This window comes from Achroia grisella, unplaced genomic scaffold (assembly GCF_030625045.1).
Source record: "Achroia grisella isolate CSIRO2021 unplaced genomic scaffold, CSIRO_AGI_Agris_v1 utg874, whole genome shotgun sequence".
Taxonomy (NCBI): Eukaryota; Metazoa; Arthropoda; class Insecta; order Lepidoptera; family Pyralidae; genus Achroia; species Achroia grisella.
This window is the reverse complement of record NW_026713051.1, coordinates 2,275,691-2,302,804: the sequence shown is the minus strand read 5'-3', so window position 1 is coordinate 2,302,804 and position 27,114 is coordinate 2,275,691. Positions and strand designations below refer to the sequence as shown.

The 27,114-nt window shown below is 31.4% G+C and overlaps 1 protein-coding gene across 3 annotated transcripts in view; it reads left to right on the top strand.

Moving 5' to 3' along the window:
• The first annotated feature begins 5,650 nt into the window (after nt 1-5,650).
• The window catches only part of LOC131852976 (flotillin-1), a 34,999-nt gene continuing 13,535 nt past the window's right edge, over nt 5,651-27,114 (top strand). The window contains exons 1-10 of one of the 3 annotated variants that reach the window (XM_059203749.1): nt 5,651-5,910; nt 12,914-13,080; nt 14,075-14,254; nt 15,661-15,744; nt 17,930-18,148; nt 19,315-19,475; nt 20,632-20,740; nt 22,019-22,144; nt 23,310-23,474; nt 25,545-25,720. In XM_059203749.1, coding sequence (XP_059059732.1) covers nt 5,859-5,910; nt 12,914-13,080; nt 14,075-14,254; nt 15,661-15,744; nt 17,930-18,148; nt 19,315-19,475; nt 20,632-20,740; nt 22,019-22,144; nt 23,310-23,474; nt 25,545-25,589 — 1,308 coding nt within the window. In that variant the 5' untranslated portion in view covers nt 5,651-5,858 and the 3' untranslated portion in view covers nt 25,590-25,720. Of the gene's footprint in view, nt 5,911-12,913; nt 13,081-14,074; nt 14,255-15,660; nt 15,745-17,929; nt 18,149-19,314; nt 19,476-20,631; nt 20,741-22,018; nt 22,145-23,309; nt 23,475-25,544; nt 25,721-27,114 lie in introns of those variants that run through there. The other 2 variants (XM_059203748.1, XM_059203750.1) reach the window with 2 other exon arrangements.

Sequence of the window (27,114 nt, the reverse complement as noted above, 5' to 3'; positions counted from 1 at the left end):
GATACTTACATTTAGAATATATTTTAATTTTTTTGCCTATCTATCTGTTTCTTCTTGCTAATCTCTGAAACAGCTAAACCAATTCTGACGGAACTTTCACTCACAAACTCACTCGCTAATGGTAGAAGAAGTAACTTCGGCTACTTTTACTTTTCATATAGATTTTTTATTTATTTTAATTAATAAATGTTAAATACCATGCAGACGAAGTGGCAGATAACGGCTAGTGCTTAATAAAAAGGCTTTTAAACCTCATAACCTCAAAGAAGTAAATATCGACAAATAAAATTAATGCGAACTCCATTAAACAAGTGGAATTGAATAATAACTTGTAAAAATACCGTCCAAATATGAATCTCTAGCAGTACGTTGGAAATACAAACTATTGTGAATACAAGTGGGATGTAAGTTTAAAGTTTAAATGGCAAAGATATCTATTAAACACATCTGTAATGAGATATATTCAATGTATATATTGAGTCGGTAAAGTTGACGGAGTTTATAACTTTCGTAGGTTCCTGCAACTGCTCGGAATTGACGTGCTTCTCGAACTGTCTCAGAGCAACATACGATGTATCTAGTTGTACATATAATAATTAAACTGCGAGAGGTATTTTAGGTTTCAGAATCAAACATAGAACCGTCTACCGCAGCTATATGTCTATGCCTTCAAAAGATTGGTTTTAGCAATAAGGCCGCCCCATTGTAACGATACATGTGTCGTTTGCTATATTGTTTGTTATGTTAGACTAATAAAATCCTAAACACATTAACTCTACTACCTATTAATCACAGTTATAGATGAAATCGTTTGTATCTTAATAATATTATAAACGCGAAAGTTTGTTAGTATGGATGGATGTTTATTACCCTTTCACGCAAAAACTACTGAATGGATTTTAATGAAATTTTACAGTAATATAGTTTATATATCAGAATAACATGTAATCACAGCTAGTATATTGTAAATATACCATATGATATAAATCACGTAAAGTATCTTACAATTATTTGTACAGAATATAAAATAAAGTATAAAGCATTTGTTCAGTACCCTTGAGAAGTTCAATTCACACTTTACCTGTTATTTTACGCTTCAAATTGACTGAAAATTTTTATTCCTAACGAGATAACTGGATAAGGAGCAACGTAAACTGGTACATGTGATTGCAAACTTTTATGGATACCATACTATACAGCTTCACTTTATAGCCCGTCGTCCTGGAGTTTTATAAAGTTGGAATTTTGTGTAAGGATACAAATGTACAGATATGTTATATTGACGACAACGCTGAATTACCTACATTTTCATAGAATGGGAAGTCTGAAATCTCTGCTTATAAATGGTTTGTTAAAATAAATTCTATAATTTAATTTTCTGTATAAACATAGTCCGGAATCTCGTATAAACACATGAAATTAAAAAAAAACAATATAAATTATACCTCATCCGGGATATGTAAGTCATAGGTATGTGTAGTACGTATGTAGGTTTACAATGCATGCAGTTCATTATAGGAAAATGTTCTTTACTAGAATAACTTTACCACTTACTCACGAAATTAGTTTTATTATTAAAATCTTAAAAACTTCATCTAACACCTATATAGAAGATGCGATATAATAGTTTTAAATTTGTGCGGCAATAAACACAGTCAAAATTAAATTACTCTCCAAAGTATTCGTGTTAAGCTGAAAATACCTACATTATATTATATTTTCTCTATACCAACTTCTATAGTGATCGTTATATATGTACTTTAGTCTCGTCTCATCATATTTAATTGCACTCCTGGCTAGACACCTATTTTCGTATAAATTATCTGAACTAGAGATGCCACGAATATTGTTTTTGCCAAATACCAAATACCGAATATTCGACGATACTTAGTACATTCCGAGGGTGGGGTATTTGTTAAAAGCGAAAATCATTTGTCGATTATTTATTATATATGTGTATTATGTATTAATAATATGTAAAATGTAAAATAATAACAATAATAGTCATGCCACAACAACCATAGTTTCTCAATTTTACTGCGTTCATCTTTTTATTAAATATGACGTTTTAGCGTTAAAGCTGTTTAGTATTACATAAATTCGGGGTTAGCTAATCTTTCTATATTAGTATTATTATGTTATCCGTGATATTAGTTTGATTTAAACTGATATAGTAAGATTAGCTAACCCCGCAAAAGTTGTTATGCTATATAAATTAAAATCGCTATTAGAAAATAGTGATTGGTAATACTATGTAATATTATGTTATCTGTGGTAATACATTCATGAAAATTCAGGGTTCTATGTATGTCTTAATGCCATATTATACCAGTATAAAAAATAGTTCAAGAACTAAAAAATAAATGTTAACTCTTAACTTACTTACTTATAAATAGATAGTAGCTTATTCTCAGACCTACTGAATGTGCATATAAAATTTCAAAAATCGATCAAGCAGTTTTATTGGATTATGGTAACTAATTGTGACACGAGAATTTTGTATATTATTAATATACGTTTTATTATGGTTTGATGTTCCTATTAATTAATCTAAATAATATTGCAAGCTTAATACCGTATATTAGTGGCATCTCTACTCACTGATGTTTCACAACTCAATTCAATACAAAGTTAAATTAATTTCAACGATATCCCACAGTACATTGTTATAAACTTTTACATTTTAGTGTCCACACAATGGAATGCCCTACACGTATCGCCTCTCCCCTATTTGAATATACACAAATAACAAACACCAAATTTGCTTCCTCCATGTCCATCAATGTATTCATACAAAAATATCAAATACACCAGTTACGAAAACTTTTAATTGGCCATTACATGTTACCGTATTGTATTGCATACAGTCGGTCTCTCTAGGGTGGCTATAAAGCCACCACCGTCGCAGACAGTCGCTTATTAGTAATAACTTTACCCCTACAATCGTATAATTTCCATACTATCAAAATACAATTGACAATGTATACAAATTGTTGTAAACTGAAATGTTTCAATTGTTTCTAGAATATGTAAGGACATCGAAATGTGTTTTAATGAAATGGTAATTTAATTAGTTGCAACTTTACATTTTTAAGTTGAAATGAGTGAATACATACTACCATTCATTACACTGATTCATTTTAGTGACTATAGATTCGTCATAGCTATTTAAAATTACCAGGTGATAGTTACAGTATACTTTACATGAGAATCCATGCGGCAATCAATAGAGAAACTAACTGCAGAAACGATCGGTTTCATCGGTGTCGGCCGTAGGGAAGAATGGATGGGCAAGTTGATACTAACATTGAACCTGTAAAATGAAACTGTACCTAAATATGAGAGTAGTATAAGAGAGTACAGACTTAAATAAAAGATACTATAAAATCTAAAAACTGGTGACAGTCTTTGAAATTTCGAATTAGCATATACGTAAGGGCTCTATTCTAAATCAGTGGCAAGAAGAGCCAGATTATGTCAAATGTATCAGAAGGTGCGGTAAAGAACTCGCCAAGCAAGTAGGTATTACCGTACCATCCACTTCTCGACTGCATATTTCACATCCTGAAAATTGCTATTGAAAAAAAACAAGAAAATTTAATTGGAATTGAATTTTCAGTGATCTAGAAGGTCTATTACTAACACTAACACTATAATGCCGACATGTCCCTATATTTAATCATTACCGTAAATTGTAGTTTACTTAAATATAAATAAATAAATAATAGTCCTGTATAATTCACAGTGTCACTCAGCCCAAGTTAAGCGGAATATGTTTTATGGGTACTAGATAATATATAGAAATCTCAGATACAGTTTTTTGTAAATACATACATAATATACTTAGAAAACATTCAGACCGATACAAACAAATCTCATGAATACAAATGTTTGCATCGTGCGAGGAATAGAACCAGCCCAAACCGCTAGACCACCAAGGTCGTCATATACTTGTATTGTCTATATTTGAATTATAGCTATATCAATCTTCCTCTATAGTAAAAATATGTTTAGTAACCTTACAAAGTTCAAAATTCTTAAAAATTCGAAGATAACATTAAACATTTCTGAAAATACAGAAAGACAAGGATTGGAAGAAAGTTGATACCTAACGGACAAAGTAACAAGGACGACCTACGACGGACGTAATGAAATCCCACCAAAATAATAAGACGTAAAAATTAAATGACTCTTCTGTTACAAGTTGTAAGATCTCATGTAAAACGACAAAAGTAAAACCGAGGCAGTTCTTGTAATTAGGGTCTGTAGTAGCCTGCATCTGATAAATTTGTTATATTTGTTTGTTTGTTGTTGTTATCAACACTGACAGTGACAGTATTACTGTTAAATAAAAATATGTATTCCTATACCTAACAATAATAATGATTTAGTCATTACATCGCACTGTAATTTATTATTCAAAAAGCTTATTAAATAAAACTCTTTAGAGAATGACTGATAACATTTTTTGGACATTGTTATTAGATAAATTATTTATTATCAAGTTAGTAATTAAACTGTTGAAAATGAGACGTTCTCGAATTTCATTTCTAACTATAGATTTTATTCACATGAGGTGTATACCAGCAAACTACCGTTTTCTATATTTTTTTTTGTTATAACATGGTGGCGCCGTCTACTTTTGATTTTGATTTTTACTTAATGTTTCCCGCAATTTCCTATTAGCACCTTGTTTTCTATTATAGCAACTTTATTTAAGTATTGATAAATTGTGCGATATATATATAAATATTATGTATATTAATGAAAAATATTTTCAATAACACTAGTACAAAATTCTGATTATTTAATTGATTGCTACACATTGCAACGACAAAATTCAAATAATAATTGATTTTACAGGTAAATTGTAATAAATGAATACTGCATGTTTTTGTATTTATTACTGCAAATGTCGTTTAAATTATTAGAAATAAACAAAAATATTATATCCAGTGCATAATAAGAGGGCAAAACAAAGAGTTTTTTTGGAAAAATATAAAGAATTAAAATATTTTCTAAGAAAATAAAGTTTATTTTACAATAGATCTGTAAGTATCAGTATTAAGTGGTATCGATATAAACAAATGTAATAAGTTCATAGTTAAATAATTTATGATATACGTTCTTAATTCCATATTTATTTTATTCAAATAAAATGTGTACCATAGTAAATATCCTTACTAATATACTTAAATAGCCAACGAGTGTCAGATATATCTACGTATAAAATAATTTAAAAAACTGCTACGCTTAAAGTCTGCTGCTAACTATTAAATTTTCTTTTAGCAAAATGTTTCACTTTTTTTTCATAGGTAAGTGCTACCCTTCGTTAAGCTTAGTTATCCGTTATTTCCTCTACGTACCTTTATCATATTTATTATGACCACGCGGATTGGTCGGTAGCAGTCTAATTATTTCAAAAACCCTTCGAAGTACAAAAAAGACCAGAGTAGAATATTATAAAAAAAAATCATGATAATTGAAAAGAGTACGAATATAGTAGACTATTTATAGTTGGGATTTTCTACAAAACTTTTAATTTTAGTTGTATTCAGGAAAAAATTGGGGAAATATCAGATATTCATCTGGCAACATTGGTTAGCCATAGATTCAGTATACTACCTCTACGGTGCTAAATTCTAGCTTTTTGATTATTATCTCTCGTCTATAATTACATATATAGTCTTTGATTACTATACTCTTTGCCTCACTCCGACGTCTCCATTGGGCATTGTTTTTTTTGTTGAAGCCGATTTATGTTTTGACATATATATAAAATATTCGATATTTCATGGTTTTGATTCAAATAATTGTTTTATTTAGTTACGGCTTAGTTTTCTTTAAATTCAACAAAAATGACTTGGGGTTTTGTTACCTGCGGCCCTAACGAGGCACTCGTAGTTTCCGGTAAGTGGAACACAAATTATTTTTGTAGATGTCAAGCTTCGACTCGATATACAAGAGTTATTAAGATAAATGTAAATGAGTTACGCTTGTTGTATAAAATTGTTTATTTACTTCATACTATATATTTTTCTGAAATAAGTATACCTTCTTAGTCTAGCTTTGCGAATGTTAATATTAGTCTACATTATTATTCAGCTTCATTAATGTTTATTATTCAACGTTTAACATCACTGCTTAAATTTTACAAATAAATTGTAACTTTGCATTAACTTGCGTAGGTTACCAAATATCACTTGAGGAGATACATATATTGTTATATTTAATTGACAATGAATTTATATGTTAATTACTTATAATAATTAACTGTGGGTATATGTACTCTTAACTTAATTAAATGGTGTACAAAAAGTGATCTCTACAGTATTAAAATTTCACACACAGACCTGTGTAAGGGTTATTAGTATTTTGATCCTAATGCTTCAAATTTGAAGCAATGCTGTGCAACTAAACAAATTCTACCTCTTGTAAAGATCAATGCCACTAAAGTAACATTAGATCATATTTAGCGGACATTTTACTATCATAAACAATGTTTATTGGCACATAGGTTACATTAACTTTTATTTGAAACTAGCAAACTGGCACAAGGTCGTCAGTATCACACTTACTTGAAATTTATTATTATATTTCACCCAATTTACATATTTTGTTTTAAATTATGGCATATGTGTTATTCTGATTTATAAGCTATATTACTGTAAAGTTTCATAAAAATCTAATCCATAGTTTTTGCATGACACATTAACAAATGTCTATCCACCTAACCTGAATCAGTAAGATAAATAATAATAGTACTATAACATCGTAATTTATTTGTTACTAGCTGTTCCCGCGACTTCATCCGTGTGGAATTTAAATTTCTTTTTCTAAAATAAAAGATTTTTTTGAAATAGGCTAAGTTACTCCTTATTACATCAGCTACCTGCCAAAAACAGTCCCGTCAAATCAGTAGAGCTATTTCAGAGATTAGCTGGAACAAAAAGACCGACAGACCGACAAAAATTGTAAAAAATGATTGGATGAAATTTTGGTGTATGTACCGTATTTATAGTCATATGCATGTAGTAAAAAATTGTTATTTCAGTATTACAAACAGACACTCCAATTTTATTTATATGTATAAATGCGGTAGGTTTGTGAACTATCGATGTAATGGTTAAGGGACAGTAGAAGGGTTTTTTATATATCAGCTATTGTTTATTGGCTCAAGCATTCCTTCTTCAAAAAAGTTCATTTTTCTTATTACCTTTATGCAGACAATCTCCAAACCTACATTTTCATCTTCCTATTACCATATTATTATTATATTTATTACATAAAATCTGATAAAAGCTAATTGGCTGATCTCAGATAGATACTACTATTATGCAGTCTTAACTCTTAAAACTTCCTATTATGCAGTTTCCAAATTTACATTCTGACTCCCATGGTAGATTTATCTCAACCTATGTCCACTAAATGTATTCTTGCCTGTATAAATGTTTGGAGTAAATATAAATGAGTTACAGTTTGGTTCCCGAACAGTCAATGTTAGGCTTCCAAGCTACATCTGAACTGCATTCAATGCAGATGATGCCATTGATGCCTCATCCAGAGCCAAAACATGGGTATGGGTGTAGATTCTATAGCTTATATAGTACTTTTACTTACTGCAATTCTATTCCACTATTCCTACATTGTAAATGTAAGTTGGACTCCATTTTCCTCAATTAGCCTCTCACCTGGGCCCTTGAGCATGTACTATTCCTATATTTAATGTTTATGGAATTAATTTGACAGTCAATGGTCCAGCTTTCTAGCACACCACTTTACTTCCGATGGTTGCGGATTCAATTCCTCGCACAGTGTAATTTTGTTTGTATCAGTCTGGGTGATCTCTATGTATATCATGTATATATTTAAAGAAAATATCTATATAAGTATTTATAATCAGTTGTCTAGTACCAATAACACAAGCTTTGCTTAGCTTAGGACTAGACGGCACTGTGTTAACCATCTCGGGTCATTTATTTAATTATATTTAACAAACTATTTATGTTATTCATATTAATATATACTTTTCTTTTTTTAAACTAAACCTGGGATTCCTTATAAGTATAGTTAAATACTTGTGATAGCAGATCCCACTTTTCTAGGATAGGTATTATTACAGTCTGAAGTTTATAACCTATAGAGAAAATTGTGACACTTTCAGTAGCAGTGATAAGGTTTTGGCACTGACCTTAGCAGAATTAAACATAGTTATATAAATCCATTAAGCCATGGAAGAAGACTTCTGAAAAATCACACATTTTTTTCTAAAACGGTTAGAAATTTGTTTTTAGTTCTTTGAAAGTTCATTGTGAATTCTTTACTTCTCGCATAGCTGAACCTTTACAGAGGTTTTGTTACAAAATGACTATTACAACATGTTTGCCATGTTTGTCATCTCCCATTAAAACATCATCATTGCATATAATGCTTATTATCTTAAACTTTCTTGGAATACCACAAATATTATAATATGGTGTTGAAATATATGTAGAACTCCAAGGAAGGAATTGTCCAATATGATCCAGCCATTCTCAAGTTTTCATTATATATAAGAATATTATTTTATTTACATAAATATATATATTTTATCTTGTTTTACCTCTAATAAATAAAATATATATTAGGTGTGTAAAATGCTCATATATTATGTAAATACACATAAAGCAATTCTTCAATCTAGGGGAAAGAAATTGTTAGTAATGAGGACTTTTGGCCCAAGGGGTTTCTAATTCCTTAGCATATATTCTATTTAATGTTTCCAGTTGGAGGGTATTTTTTCAACTCTCTTTAGCTAATATATGTTAGCCCAAATTTAACAATATATTCAGTTATGTTTTCATCACCATTTTTGAGTTATTTTCACATGAAAACTTATTTACACAAACAGATAAATTGTAAATTTTGGGCTCAAAACATTTTTGGATTTCATTATTTATAAATAATTTTGTATAATATAAAATTATTTCGAAACATATACAATTATGTGCATTTATAGGTTTTTTAATAATCTAATGGATTATTTGGCCTTTGTATGAACAAGAAAATGATAACTATTTATTGTATGAACAAGAATAAATAGATATTATATAGAAAGTTTAGTTACAGTAAGCTAAGGTATGTGTTATAATAATAATCTGATAGAATGTACTATGATAAACATATTTCTCATGTTCTATTTATAAAACACATTTTTATGTTTGATAAATAGCACATGTGTATTGCACAATAGTATATTATTAATGTCTTGTGCAATCCTGAATGATGCCTACATAATATAACAATAGAGATATGTTGATAATTAGTTTTAGTTTCTCCCCTATTACAAAGGGTTCAATTGCGTTAATCGTTCAAAGCTTTGACGGTTATATATATAATCGGAAACCTACCATACATATGTTATGACATAAATATCTTACAATGTTATTATTTGTTCTTGTAATATGTATAAGTATTCATGTTATTTTATAGACGCTAATAAAATTAGCATTTCACAAAATGCCGAATACTAAAACAAACGCCAATAGGCAAAATGCCAATTCTGCTACTCAAACAGGCGTGGAAATAAATTATTTTTCTGTATGTACATAATTTATTTAGATTCGAAGTATGTATATGGACAGAGTTATATACCCGATGGAATTAGAAACATTTAATGTAATGAAGATCCTTAGATCATTATACAGATAGAGAATATGTCCTGTTTTTACATCATTCTTCTATTATAATTCTTACATACTCAGTTACTGTTGTTTATACGAGCACGCAGTTTGTCGTTAGGAGACAACTATGGAGTTTTACATTGATAGTTGTATTTTTTTACTGTTTAATTTTCTGTCTGCTAAATTGTTTCTTCATATCCTCACATAATCTATACCCTGCATTCGCTATTATAAATGCAGAATCTTCGCTGATCTTGATGTCGTCTCTCACGTGCATGTGTTCTTTATTTCCATCATGTATTAGGACTCCATATCACGGATATTCAGAAAAATGTCACTCGTTATGAACAACATTGTTACATACTTTCTTCAAATTCAAAAGGTCTTAAAAATCTGGTACCGGCGAGATTTTTCAATACAATAATAGGTAGGGAGTAAACTATAACCGTAATACCTCTGTAGGTTTAACAACAAAGCTTGGTGCAGTTGTCACGATGGGCTAACTGACCTGACCTCGACTTATCATCCTCCACTGGTGCCCCGCAAGCGGAAACCGTTAGCGCAGGCGGGTGCACCATTCCATTATTATCCATAACAAAACGACAAAGATTCCAAAAAAGAAAACAGTGGATAATTTTGGTTGCCTATTTCAGCTTGCTTTGAGAGCTAAGGAAGTTTAATACCAGGATACCATGGCAACGCATGTATGGTATCATGGCTGTCACATGATAACGTAATTTCCATGTTGCTGTTCATGTATATAGGCGACGGTTACCACTTACCATCAGGTTGGCCGTCAGCTTGTTTGCCACTCTATATGCAGTAACTATCCTATTTAATGTTAAATGTATGTACATTATAGCACTACACGTTACCACTCCAGTAATTGGACCGTTATCTGTCGACTACATTATCTATTATTAAACTATTGATATGTATTTTAGTGCATTTTTATGACGTGGAAGGCATTTCGACATAAAAAAGTTTTTAGGTGTGATAAGGAATATAGACTTTTAGGGGACTTATAATTTTTTTCTTATTCAACTTTATTTTGGGTTTTTTTTTCAAAGAATGTCAACTCCATTATATCAAACCTAATCATAATAATTCTTAAAAATAATAAACATAAATATATTACTAATTGAGAGTGATCTACTTATTAAATTGCTTTTATGAGTCCACACAAACCCAGCGCAATCTCATTGTCAGTAGGGGAATACTCTTTTTAAATTATTTCTTTGTTACGACAGATCCTGTATTTTTATGATAACCTTGTGATATTTTGAATATAGGAATGTTTATTTGGTTTTCTCTCTTGGTTTGAATAAATTATTACTAGAATTTTACGCATTGGCTGTTTGTTATGTTCGTAGTTTATTTACAAGGTTTCCTGATCTACTAGGTACTTTATTGACCTTCGACTTGACTTCGTTTGTGATACTCGCCAACTTACTCGTTAATACACAATTTTCCTTGTAATTTAATAGTTTGAGTCATACAATCATCCAATTAACCACTCAGACGTGTGTTTCAAATGACTTTATTACTGACTTCTCTGAGTGAGCTCGTTAGTATATCTATCTAAACTAAGGTACCGTCTGTATCTTATCTGTATATCGTCACGCCTACTCATCTGTGGGGTAGACACTCGTAAATTGTTTAGGTGATTAAAATATTAATGATATCATATATATGTCGATTGAGTCAAGTCAGCTGTTCTTAATACCTGATATGAATATTAAAAATATTGTTTATATCAATTACTCATTGATTACATTATATGTTGCTTACTCATATATGTTATCTATCAGATTTGTGTTCGGTACTTCCGGTACTTATTTTGCTATTGTCAGCCTGACAAACAATTTTGTGTAATAATCTGAAATATTCACGTTTAGAAGATACATTATCGTGATATAGAAGATTTTAGATGTCAATTGAGGAATCGGCGGCAGGTTAATATGTGTGTAAGAGAAATTCAAGTTTTAAGGGTGTGTACATAATGGATGTTATAAATCCGTCCTTCGACCAAGTTGCGATAGATGGCGATTGATGAATGTCGATGATTACTTATGTCTATTACAAGGACGCAAGGGACAAAAGAAATGAATAAATGAAGTATGTATATTTTATTGGGGAACTGTGAAATCCGGGCGAGATAATGACTACATCTAAACCATGTTCGATCACATGTATTTCAACTCTGTCGTAACATAGAATATTTATAATGAATATTAAAACAAAAAAAAAATGTTTTTGTTCTTATCGTATTACTAATAACAAAAGTAAAATGATTTAATTTTCTTCTGATAAATATAACAATTAAGGGAGGAATGGGGATTGTTAGTAACGTGGACTGATCTTATTGCTAACAATGTACCATGTCGGTTGACATACACGCGGATCCCCCTAGAGACCATTCGATAACTGACCTAACCTCATGCTCATCTTATCATCTTCCACTGGTGCTCCATTAAATTATCAACCATAAAAAAATACCTACTTAAATAACGCATTGCGTTCGCAATGTATCGTATAATTGAAAATAATTGTTTTAAACTGTTTTGCGTCACTGTTATATCATGGTGACCTGTAACAATTTTTAATTTAACCTTTTCTTCAACATTCACAGTGGCCGCCACATGAAAGTCATTATTTCTTAAGTTAATTAAAAAATAATGACTTCCATGTGGCGAAAAGAATTTATAATAAAATACCAGATGATGTAAAGGAAATTCCTCGAGGAAGATTGGCATATAAATGAAATAATTGGTTTTTCATTTCGATAAATGTTTCTATTCCGTAAACGAGTTTTTAAATGCATAATAATACGATAATGATAATAATAATGATATGTATTTATAATTCCTCAGACGACAAATGTTTTTAGGCAGCCGTTTTGCTGTTTTATTCGATATTATCAACGTCAAATCTAGTTTATGAATATGTATTAAGTTGCATTAATGTAGATAATGAGTTTCGGGATAAAAATGAAAATATTATATTAAATTTAAACATTTTATATAGAAAAATGCTGATTAAAAACCGATTTATTAGAATAAAAAACCGGTAGAATAAAAAAACTTTACTATTCAAAAGTGCTTATATTAAGTTTATTTGAATAAAGATTATTTCTATTTCTATTTCTTTTAAATTTTATTCCCATGGTTTAAAAAAAATGTCTAATTAAAATTTGCTCAATGACCTTTGATTAGAATGTTTAAAGGATAATATTTGTTTGTTAATAATAGGATGCTGCTACTCGAAGCCGCTGCTGGTGCCCGGAGGCAGGGCGTTCGTATGGCCTGCCATCCAGAGCGTCCAACGAATATCTCTCAACACCATGACGCTCCAAGTTGAGTCGCCAACAGTTTACACCAGTCAAGGTGTACCCATTTCTGTCACAGGCATTGCACAGGTATTATTGATATTACATACATATCAGTGTTTCTCAACGTGGGGCCCACGCCTCACAGGGAGAGGGGGAACAACTGGATTGTTAAGGGGGCAAAGGGGGACCCTTTATTAAAATTTTCAAGTAGGGTTTCTTAAGGGTCGGCAACGCGCTCGTAACACCCCTGAAGTTTCAGGCGTCCGTAAGCTACGGTTACCATTTACCATAAGATATGCAGCCTGCTTGTTTGTCACCTACGTGGTATTAAATATATATATGTATATATAATGCGAATTTGAATTTTTCATTGTTTTGAAAATTTACTTACTGTTTCATTATCCATTTACTAGTGATTTTTCCTTAAACCTACTTATGTTTCTTAAGTGAACGATATTTTTTTTATTATTATAAATTATATATGCAACTTGTAGTACATATATATTTCTAACCTACTAAGAACCAACCGTCTTAATGAAATGAAAAGTCGCCGAAGAAGAATAATTAATGTTATATCTTGTTTGTGACACATTTGTTATTACTTTTAATACCTAAAGCTATCGTGTTTTTATATTTGATATATTGTGATTATTAAATACGTAATAATTAATTGAGTGTCTTTTATTGAAAAAAAAATCGGTCCAGCAGTTCGGAGATTAGTGTGAAGGATCATCAGGACCTTTATGTTTTAAATCTGACTGATCTGCCCACGGATTGTTGTCATCCAGTTATTCTAATACTGAGATCATATCATATATATATCAAATATATTTTTAGGTGGGATTAAATTTTTATAAATTGTTTTAGTATGTTTTGAAATTTATCTGAAACTAATAACATTAAATTAGATTTTCATACATATATATTAAATAATTATCTTAGAGAGAACAAAGACCTAGTTACTACTACTAGGAGTACTACATCTATATTTTTTTTAATACAATAGTAAGTATAAAAATAGAATGTAATATATATCTACTGACTGTACAATAAAATAATTCTTAATATTATATAATTACAGGTCAAGATACAAGGTCAGAATGCTGAAATGTTGCTCTCTGCGTGCGAGCAGTTTCTTGGCAAATCCGAACAAGAGATCCAACACATAGCCCTGGTAACCCTCGAAGGTCACCAGCGTGCCATTATGGGTTCGATGACGGTCGAAGAAATTTATAAGGACAGAAAAATATTCTCCAAAAAGGTTAACTTTCTTATTTTATTATTTACTAGCTGTTCCCGCGACTTCGTCCGCGTGGAATTTAACTTTATTTGTCTAAAATAAAAGTAGCCTAAGTTACTAGCTATTACGTCAGCTATCTGCCAAAAATAGTCCCGTTAAAATCGGTGCAGCCATTTCAGAGATTAGCCGGAAAATACTTAAATAAAAATTATAAAAACTGTTATTTTGATGTATTTATATTCATATGCATGTAGTAAAAACGGTTATTTCAATATTACAAACAGATAGTCCAATTTAATTTATATGTATAGATTAGCTTTGCCCGCGGTGCCACCCGCGTGAAATTTATAGGCTATTTGTTATTCTGACGTGTGAGTTGTATAACTGTACAGTTTCATCAAAATCCGTTCAGTAGTTTTTGAGCGAAAGAGTAACGAACATCCATCCATCAATCAATACTCGCAACCTTCCGCGTTCATAATATTAGAAAAATCCTTACTCACCATTCCGCAATTTTAAAAAAGAACATTCGTATCATATTTTTAAAAATGATTCTCTGGAAGCTAGTAAACGATGATGTAGACTTGAATTACATTGAACTTATTGCATTGATTTCAATTTAACTGCTTTTCAGCTTGTTTAACTTAATGAATAGAATAGAGAATAATTTAATCAAATAAACTTAATTTAAGCACTTTTGAATAGTCATACTTATCATTCTTTTAATCTACCATTCATTCGGAAAACTGTCTCATCACAAAAGAACGAGCAAGAAACTTGCTGTTGCTCTTTTAAATAATCATTGTAACTTTACATTTCCAATTAGAAACGTGCGAATACAAACTATTAACTTCCTATTGTTAAGCGGCAATGGAAAAAATTTTTAGTGAAAATATACCAAAGGGATTAAAATGGAGTATTTCAAGTACAAGTTACTTGTGACCCGAAATCTGGTAGCTATTTTGCCCAGAGGCTAAGCATGGCCATTCAAAGAAGCAACGCTGCCAGTATCTTGGGTGCGCTACCTCGATGTGCAGCGTTGGATTACAGTGATTGTATTTTAGTGTATGTTTGTACATGTACAATGTATGTATAATTAGTAAAAATCACGGGATCTTACCACGTTTTATTTCTACTGAGTTCCCGATATTTCTGTAGTGTATAGTTTACCGAGATGAATATCGAGCGAGTATCCAAACATACGTTCCAACAAACGATGACGCGTGAAGGTAGACGCATATGTGTAAAGATTTTATTTATCATCTACCCGCTGCTCTTCAGTTTACTCGTGATCATGGCGGTTGAAACACTGCCGAAGTATCGGGAACCGTATGATAATAAAATACAATGTATATATTTAAAATGAAGTATTTTCATGATAATTTATATTTTTGAAGTGCTATAAAGTAACAGTAATATATTTTTAGGTGTTCGAAGTGGCGTCGAGCGATCTCATTAACATGGGTATAACTGTAGTCTCCTACACCCTGAAGGACATTAGAGACGAAGAGGTAAATGTCAAAATATTGCCATTATAAAAAAATATGCTTTATAAAATTTTTGCTAATTATAATTTTTAAGTCTCATAATATTTATAAGTGACTTTGCAATATAAAATTGAAATCAGTATCTTTAGTCGATGTTGAATATTAAAACTGACTGTTTCATGCTTGTGTGAATACTTCAATGTCTACACGCAATGTTTTACACCAATTTACTCGGGAAGCAGTGCTGGTTTAATATTTCTAATATTGACTATGCTGATAATGTTTAAAATGATACACTCCACACATAGTGTAGAATATGTTTTTCTTCTAACATGGCGACAGGAAGCGAAGGTATGTCCAAGAACTGGGTGTGAAATGCTTTGAATTGTGTTGTATTGACGAACAAGCAATTGGTGTAATTGTGTGGCACATATTTATTTATTTATTGAAGATTGTATTTCTTTTAATATTTTGTGTGTGACTACTTAATTTAAGAGTGAAAAAATGTGTGGATTGTGGACTAAAAGTATGTTAATTCTGAAGATAGTAAATTATAGTAGAAGAAAACATTTATTTTCAGAAATAGGAATATCTATTTAATGATTCTACTAAATCTTAACACAGAGCATTATCCTATTTTTATTGAATATATTAACCGATGTAATTTCAGGACAACAAAAAATATTAAAAATTCACCAAGAACTGTTGATTTATATAATAAAATAGAGAGTACTGTATTTCATGTATTTTAAACAGTAAAAATTCCCAACTCATGCAACTTTTAAAGCTTTGAAATGAAGATATTGTTGTTTTTAAAAATATAAAATATTTTGTTCTGTCCAAAATTTGCTATCTTCAATGATTATGCTTTTTAGGGCTATCTTCTTTTTTTCTTACTATATACTGGTTAATATTGAATAGTAATCTGAACCCAACAATACGATACCCAGTATTCATGCAAGTGAAATTGGGGCATAAGTAGTATTATATATCACCAAACAGTATAAAATAAAAAAGTACACTCGTTGAAATATATAACGATAAAAAAATCATGTAATAATGTACTTAAATACATTAGTAATTGACCAGATGTAGTGTTCTGATAATAACTACATCAATTATACATCATAAAATTACATTCGCTGGTATTGCATGCACTAAATTGCTACGTAAATACCATACAATTGCTGGAAATGTGACTACGTTATCAATTTGGCCTCTGTTGCTTTATAAAAACATCTCGTTCATAAAATTAAACGCTTCAAACATTTGTTATCAGCCAAAGCATCGAGTATGAAAGGAAATTTATAGCTCGAAAGTAATTTTTGTTTAAAGACACGTTAGTGAAGTGTAGCTTTAATATTATTAATTGTGGTAATGAAATCCAGTACGATTACTGATTATGTTTTTAAACATTTCAGAGTGTAAGTTGACTCATAATAATGAAAGAGTAGTTCAGCAGCCGTATAATATAGCGTATAGTATAGTGTGTTTTGTATTTATTTTAATTGTAATATATATGTATATATGTTTAAGTGTGCAATACGGAAAAATAGCAACGTTTCTATTAGCTGTCAACTTTTAAAATAACTATAATATTGTATTGGTTTAAAAAGAATTCATATACAAAAACAATATATTAAGAGAATATTTACACTCATATTTGATATAAAGTCGGCCATATGTAGTTATATTTATGGTGTAGATTATTATAAATCTTATAACATTGTCTATAGTCTGTCTTTTAATCCCGGAGACTACCAACATATTTTTCTTTCAAACAGCTTAATATTTTATACATGTCTATGTTTTATGATACAAGACACTATAAGAAGGACATCTATTTTATAAAAAAGGCAGGTGAAATATTAAAAAAAACAATTTTGATACAACAACCATATATTTATTAATTTTGTGATTGTGCGTTTTATATAATCACCCACGAAATACTTCTGAATAACCTATTTAAATGTGTAATTAATATTAATTTCCGATAGTGCCACAACCCTATTTAAAAAATGCAAAAACTTGTCAACATCGGTAATATCACATTTGTCTCCGATTAAAAAACAGACTATGAGTCCTGAGAACGTAAGTGAAGCGTGTTGAATTATTTTGTATGTAAAAATTTTTGACAGGTAATATAGATGTTACAAATTCACAGTAACAACTCTCTTGGAAGTGAATTGTAATAGATTTCTGTGTACAGGGTTACTTGAAAGCGCTCGGTATGGCGCGCACTGCGGAAGTTAAACGTGACGCCCGTATTGGTGAAGCTGAAGCTCATGCGGAGGCCAGGATAAAGGAGGCAATGGCGGAAGAACAGCGAATGGCAGCTAGATTCCTAAATGACACAGAAATTGCTAAGGCTCAACGGGATTTCGAACTAAAAAAGGCTGCCTATGATGTCGAAGTGCAAACTAAGAAGGTAATTGTTTATTATATCGGATATATTTGTCTTTGTAGACAATTTATTTATAAATAAACAGCCCTGGACAATTTCACACAGCGCCATCTAATCCCACGGTAAGCAGAGCTAGTATTGTGGGTACTAGACAACTGATATAAATACTTAGATTTTTTTTGTAAATACGTTACATAATATACATAGAAAAGATCGATGGAAGCTATCATACACACTTATACAAATATTTGCACCGTGCGAGGAATCAAACCCGCGACCATAAGAAGTAAAGCGGTGTGCTAAACCGCAAGACCACCGAGGCCGTCGAATTATCTGTGAGGAACGAGCTCGAAAACAAGGTTCATCACTAATAAATGACATGTACCCGCACCCAATAGATGACCTATTTAAGAAACATTTTTTTTATACTACGTAGGTGGCAAACAAGCATAGGGCCCATCTGATGGTAAACGGTTACCGCAGCCTATGGACGCCTGAAACACCAGGGATGTCACATACGCGTTGTTGATGATGATACTGAAACATGATAATGATTGTGTACGTCATACAGGTTCCCTTAATTAAAAATATCGACATTATTATTAACAAATAAAGCATTTGTTGATTATTGTTTTTCGAACCATTCCAATGCAGTTGGCTTTTAAAGATTCTTCGGATGAAAATGAGTACGTACAGTTGAGGATCGACATGACGTAGCCAGTCAGAGGAAGACGGGGTTTTAAATTTTGCTCAGACCATTCAAATTTCGTTCCCCATAAATTGAAGCAGGGGATTGATTCGAATAAATTTTAATGGAATAGTCAGCCGGTCTGCTTTCATAGCTGATGGTCTTATAGTATATATACCAGTATAGTGTATAGTGATGAATCAGGTAGTTACCGGCGGAATGTATGGAGGACCAAGTGATGCATTGCAGAGTTATTAGAAATAATGTAAAAATAAAAATTATACCATGAACAGACCGTTCAGGGTATAATTTTCTCTGTCTGGATTATTTCATGTTATTTTGTTTAATTCCGCTACCATAACCTTGCGTGAGACCACAAGTATTAGTGCGGAAACCTAATTAGCTACTGGAAGCGTTACGACCTTCTAGTGATCAAAATTCCTAATGATATTAATTCCGATATTATTAAATAAATTTAATTGTTATGTTTATGTATGACTAGGCGGAAGCTGAAATGGCGTATGAACTGCAAGCGGCGAAAACTAAACAACGCATCAAAGAGGAACAAATGCAAATTGCTGTAGTGGAACGCACACAAGAGATTGTCGTTCAGAAATGGGAGGTTCAACGGCGGGAGAGAGAACTGGACGCCACAGTGCGCAGGTATTTTAAATATATATACTACTAGCGGAATCCCGCGGTACAGGCTGAGTGAATGCATATATTTTAAAGATATAGACTGCTAGCAGAATCCCGCGGTCCATCCGAGTGAATGCAGGTATTTTATAGATATATATACTACTAGTCGAATTCCGCGGTACAGACGGAGTGAATTCGTGTTCAAATTGTAAATATGTCTACCGAATTTATTCGTGCAGTAGTTTCTTTCATATACATAGACTGATCTATATTGGTGGTTTTGTCAGCCTTCTATACTTTCTTGAACTATTATGTTTTCAAAGAAGTTCGAAGTCGAAATTATGTATTAGACAAATAGACGTTGAAGTATATGTACTTGCAATATGGAATACAAATTTAAAAACCATTTATTCATGTAGTTCATTTTAGCATATGCAATTGAGCATATTGAACTGTGATGTGATTTCTATAATACATATATGATGTACTATTAAACTATTGTTACATTTATTAATAGTTGCCTGATAGAGAGCGGCAGGACGAACCGCCCATAACTGTTTCTGGTGTTTGTTTTAATTATTTTTATTGAAATTATAAGTATACATGCAATAGAAATAATAAAAATACTCGAAATAAACTCAAGCACTTTTGTCTAGTCATATTTTTTATTGTACCTCTCATTCGGAAAGCAGACTCACCATAAGAAGTATGACCAATAAACCTATGTGTTGCTCTTTCAAATAAACATAGTTTAGCATTATATATTTAACTAGCTTTTGCCCGCGGCTTCGCTCGCGTTAATTTATCCTCATAGGGGTGGAATTTATCAAAATCCTTTCTTAGGGGATGCCTACGTCATAGTAGCTTTATGCATGCAAAGTCTCAGCCCGATCGGTTTAAAATTAACAAAGTTTCATATAAACTTTAATCCCCTATTTTATCCCTTTGGGGGTAGAATTAATCAAAATCTTTTCTTAGCGGATGCCTACGTCATAACATCTGCCTGCATGCCAAATTTCAGCCCGATCGGTCCAGTGGATTGGGCTGTGGGTTGATAGATCACTATGTCAGTCATCTTTGAGTTATATATATTTAGATATTTTATGTGATATTCCACAGCTTATCTTCTTAGTAACACTTTTAAAATATGATTTTGTAATGTATATTTTACCAATCACAGGCCAGCAGAAGCAGAGAAATTCAAACTGGAGAAATTAGCTGAAGCTCATAAGCTGAAGACAGTCCTCGAGGCTGAGGCCGAAGCCGAGGCAGTTAAAGTACGCGGAGAGGTAAGAAGTAAAATAATTATAATAAAATATTAAAATACATTACCATGCGTGGTTCTCAAATTACAACACCTATATAGGAATAGTCTTAAAATTATTTCATGGACAATCCTGAGCCACTAGCAGCTAAATAAATATTTGTTTGTATGGAGAGAGTCACAGATGTGAGATTCCCAAAATGTACACGAAACAACAGGCTGTTCCATGAACATGTGAAAAATAAAGCGGTTTCTGCTGGCGGAACTGGGCTCATCAAGTGTAGAGCTTATTACGACATACTCGAGGTAGTCTTTGTAGAGCTAGAACTGCTTGCATATCTGTGTCATTTAATTTAAAAACAGGTTGCCTTGTAATCGTATTTCTGTTAACGGCTGAGATATGCCGTGAAATTGCTTCATAACATGTCCATGGTTGTATTTATGTATATAGGCGACTTACACTATCACTAATCCATCTTTATACATAAAATATATATGAAATTGTAGTATGTATATATAGTCTTTGGTCTGATTTCTTTATAACATTTCAAGTAGATGTCTATAATGTACTCTGTGCATTTGTGGAGTCAGTATTATAAAATGGCGGGAACCAATAAAATGTGTAAGTTAATATTTAAATACAGTACAAATTGGTGATAAGTGATTATTCACGCATGGAATTAAGTCCTTATAATACCAAATACTAATACGATAATGATACGAATGTGTACGTTTCATTGCGACGCTTATTACCGTTAAATTTCGCATTATCGTAGTAATTTTTACGCACTTTTAATTGGTATGAGAAGTTTTATCAGTACATTAATTGTTACCACAAACTGCATTGATATTATAGGTAAACAGAAAAGGTTGTGAATATTTTTATTTGGACAAATGTTTCTCGTGTAGCTGTTTAATAAAACAATATATATCTTCTTTATCAATATACTATAGTGCTCAATTCAAGAAGTTCGACATCAAACACGGCCTTCTTCGTATAATTGTGTGTTTAAACATATAGTTTTAATTATCTGATAAAATTTTGGATAAACATATTATTTTGTCACTTTATTATTTGGAATAATAATGATGAATCATTAATATTTGTTAAATTTATTAATTTAATATTAATTTAAATTTGCATGCTCAAAATGTAGCTGAATATGGAACTATGTATTTATTTCTAAGAATAATGTAACCTATTCAAAGGAAATAAAGAAATACTATAAGTATAATCTCAACAGCAATGAACAAGTGTGAATGTTATGGAAAATTAAATAAAATTTGATTTTTAATTCAATAGGCTGAGGCGTTTGCAATCAAGGCGAAGGCTGTGGCAGACGCGGAACAAATGTCGAAGAAAGCAGAGGCGTGGAAAGAGTACGGCTCGGCAGCGATGGTTGACATGATGCTCGAGACTCTACCGAAGGTAATGATACCCTTTCTTCCTTCCTTTAAGTACTTTTTGCTTTTTATTCCCAAAATGGATTATCTTACCAGTATCACATGACGCAGGGTATGGAATGAATTCGAATTATGGGACTCTGTATTTGATTTGACTTTCTCAACAATCTAGTTCAGTATAGTTTCAATTGAGAAGAACTAGTAAGAAACTCAACTGAATGGTTAATAAAAATTATAATAATGTAGTAATGGCTGGCTCATCCGTAATACTAGTGAGCGAGTTCTTCTTGTAGGGACTGGTCTGCTCTAATCAATACGACGTATTTAATCTTATAGTGTATATGATATTTTGACCATCATAAATTAGTGCCAGATGGTAGTTTGTATTTATATAGTTGGATTTAAAAATGTAATTTTACAACGATTACTTATAAGAGTAACACGCAAGTTTCGTGCTCGTTCTTCTTGTGATGAGATAGTTGGCTGAATGGTAGATTAAAAAAAGACTGTTTAAAAGTGATTAAATTTAGTATATTATAATAAAGGATATGCTATTCTATTCTATAATGTACAGTTTACAGCAGATAATTTATTTTTTATTTAACGCCAGTTTATCTACGTTTTGTACTTATATCTAGCATTAAATGAAAATCGCGTGCATGAACTACTATTGCCATGCATGTCTGTCATTCAAGTAATCCCATAACACAAGTTGTTGTGTTATGGGATTACTTGAATGACAGACGTACATACGTATAGACTTACCTACACGTGTAGTTCTAATAGACTGAAATAAAATAACTATGACTGTTATTTTATTTCTGTCTTTTTTGCACTTTTAGTGCTTAAATGCATAAACTTATTATTACAGAAAGGATTTCCTATTCTATAATTTCTATTTATGTATCTTAATAATATTATAAACACGAAAGTTTGTAAGTATGGATTTAGTACTCTTTTAAGCAAAAACGACTAAACGGATTTTGATGAAACTTGTGATATAGCTTATACATTAGAATAACACGTAGGAAATAATTTCACGCGGGTGAAACCGCGGGCACAGCTAGTATTTATATAATTTCTATCCTATCTAGGTGGCAGCAGGGGGTGCACGGTGACAAAAAAATAGCTATGACTCTTCAAAAGTGCTTAATTTTTTTTATTTTCTATTCTATTCTATAAATTGCCAGGTGGCAGCAGAGGTGGCAGCTCCATTGTCGCAAGCGCGGAAGGTGACGATGGTATCGTGCGGTGGAGGCGAGGTCGGCGCCGCGAAACTCACAGGCGAGGTGCTCAGCATCGTGCAATGCCTTCCCGAGCTGGTGAAAGGCGTCACAGGAGTCGACATTTCCAAGGTCAGCTTTTAAAGATATCATATAATATTAACAATACTGGATACCTTGATATAGGTGTCCTTAACACGCATAACCTGCAATATACAATAGCTGAAAAAATAACAAAATATAAATAATTACAAACTAAAAGGTTGAAGTAACCCGACTATGACACATACAAAAGGTAACAGTAGTTCCAATCCTCTCAACTACCGGTGGCATACCAAAACGAATGCATCAATCAATAAATATTCTTAACTTGCTACCTATAATAATAATAATAAGTGTAAAAACCAGCAAAAGCTGAGTTAAGACAACAAATAAATGTATTATTATTATTCTCAAATAATAATAATAATACATTTATTTGTCAGAATGTGGTATGTACATCTAGTAAATCCTGCCAACTACAGAAGGCTGTAATTCTAAATACATGCCGCATAGTCAGAAAATTCCATCAAACTGATCAGACCGATATTCATAGTACTATATTCACGTTAAAACAACATTGTTATGTACTTTGCTTACGCCCGTACATAGCAGAAATACCAAAAGCCGAGAAGTTTCTTCTTCGAAGAATATAAGAATAAGAATAAGAAGAAATAATAATAATAATAAAAATATTCGGCATTCCGTCAGTATTTACAATAATATTTACTATACAACTTCATTATTACGTAGTATAAAATAAAGTCGCTGTCGCTGTCTGTCCGTCCCTATGAATGCTTAAATCTTTAAAACTACGCAGCGGATTTTGAAGCGGTTTTTTTATAGATAGAGTGATTCAAGAGGAAGGTTTATATGTATAATACATGTACACCCGTGCGAAGCTAGGGCGAGTAGCTAGCAAAAACTAAAACATACTGGTAACGCTGAATGTGATTCCCACTCAGCATTTATACTGTAGTATAAATAAATTATACCACAGCGCTGATTTTCATTGGGACCACCAGATACGAGACAGCTACATACGTATGTACAGATAACAAAAGAAAATAAAATTTACAATTAAGACCATTTTATAAATAGAATTAAAATGAAAATATAGATAGATAGATAGATAGATAGAATATACTTTATTTGCAACGTACAGTAAAGAAGAAGCACAAACAATATAACAAAGGACACATGTATCGTTACAATAAGGCGATATAGATCCAATTTTCATGAATGTTTGTAGTAATTTTATTATATTATTTAAGTAGGTAGATTATTATGTAATGAGATATATACTAGAATATATTTGATAAATTATTTTAAAATATATAATGTATATAAATGCTTTAAATGGTATAGTTAATATACGATTTAAGTGCATGTGCCACTAACAATTGTTTTCTAGTGTTGAGGAAATCGATGAATATCGGAATACCTTATAAAACCTTTAAACAAAATAAATTATTATACTTCTGTTAGTATAGAGAATGGTTAATATATGTATATTGCTCTAATAGATAAAGATAGGTATTAGAAGAAAGCTAAAAATTTTTTTTTAATTAATATGTATTATGTATTTTTTATATACAATAAAAGTGGATATCTTAAGTATAAGGCTAAATGATTTGGTACACCGGTATTATTTAGAACAGTAAAGGGATTGACTATTAGATGAAATTTTATAAAAGAGAAAGTATTGAAAACTTGAAGAGTTTATAAATGATAATAATTTGGTAGAAAAAATCTAACTTAAAAGTCATAGCTCTGACAATGTTATCTAATTGAACAAAGATTGAGTGCATAGCGGTTTATATGTGGATTGCATGCCTAATAATTGTTAATGTGTATTTAATTAACTTTTATTTAAAAGAGCAAGTTTCTAACTAGTTCTTCTTGTGACGAGTCTGCGTTACAAATGAGTGGAGATAAAAAAAATATATTTATTCAAAGTGCTTATATTAAGTTTATTTGAATAAAGATTATTTCTAATTAAAATTGTTATTATAAAAAGGAAAGTACTTGATGTGCAAAAAGAGGAGAGGTATTTATTTGTTTTTTTTATGTAGATGTGCAGAAGTACTAGGAGTATAATACAAAAAAGGAAATACTTTATTCTTCTTTCTAGTTGAAAAATCTTTTTTTTTTGTTTAAAAGGATTCGAAGTGGAAGTGGAACCAAAACAATTCCATCACAGTTTGAAAACTGGATCGAAATGGCGGAAAACCCCAAAAAAATATTAGCATACTATTATTGTTGTGTCCGCTGATTATTTTATTTATTCTGATTGATTTCTTTTATTTATGTATCGTTATGGTGGTTTATGTACTTTACAATAAATAGACATGATGACCTGTGTTTAATGTTTTATATATTTAATGGGGTGGCGTATATATTTTATTTATTATTAAAATCAGTTGGGAATATACTCCATCCCGTATTAAACACAAACATTTCCCGGTTACGCAGCAATTTTAAATATAATAAATCTATACACATATCTAAAAGTATACATTATACTCTCCATTATCAAATTTGGTGATACATCTGTTATGTATCTGTGGCCACATTATCGAACGCGTGTACATCTTATCGTGTAGTTCTGTCTACTGGCTGCCCAGTACTCTTATAGATCTGTCCAAATCAAACGGGGAACGAGATGACGACGGCCTGAGCCGAGGATCGAAACCCTAACAGTGTCCTAAAACTAAAGTCGTATCCGTCAGGCGAGAGTTGGCTTTCAGCCGCTCCATAAGTCCTTCCGCGGGTGTGAAGTGCCATCTGCACTCGACTCCTAATGTCCGGTAAAGCTGTAAAGGCCAGCTGCCAACGCATTAAAGTAGTCCGAAAAAAAATCTATAGTTTTGTGTTTGTACTGTTTTCCATACCACGGCTGGAACTTTATGAAGACAAGGAAGAAACAGTGGTATGAATTAGTAGTATTTAGATATGCAATGTACTCCGCAATCTAAAAACTAAGAGCTAAGTCTTGTCTCAGTTCTGATATATCGTGATTACGTATTGTTATTAAAAAGTCATCGTTATAATTACTATAAGAGAAGATACATAAGTTACATACACCATGCACACTCGACGTATTATTTAATGTATTTCAGAATTAACTAATTATTTTATCAGTTTGGGCATGATGATAAACATTAATGAAGTTTTAATTAATAAAATATAGAAGGTGATGATAACAAATGATGTACATAAGTTTAAATGGGTATTTAAATTTATTTCAAGTAACTTCTGGGCACGATGTAGATAGTCTCGCTTAGTTTTCTAAATTACTTTTGTAGTAATTTATTTTTGTAGTAAAATTAATGATGGTTTTTAGAGGAACCGTTTTGTACGTTGCTATTAATCGAGCCAATACAGTTGCCCATAACTACCACGATAACACCCCTTTCGTCGTTCACAGCGTTGTGATTTGCTCCATTATATAATAGAATTATTCAAAAGCAGTTCTTAATAGTCTTCTCTTAAACAGATATATATGAGCAAGTAACATATAATTTAGTGTATTATATTTATGTATGTATATTCCTAATATTATTATATTTGTTTTATGTTAGTATATCGTGAGCTATATATATGTTGGGTAAGGTATGCATGATGGGAAATGACTCGAATGCACTGTATATCTGGTGTATACTATGATCATTGTGTACATTTATGTGCCTTGTAGCATTGAACACGTGTTAGTTACACTGGTTTTAAGTTT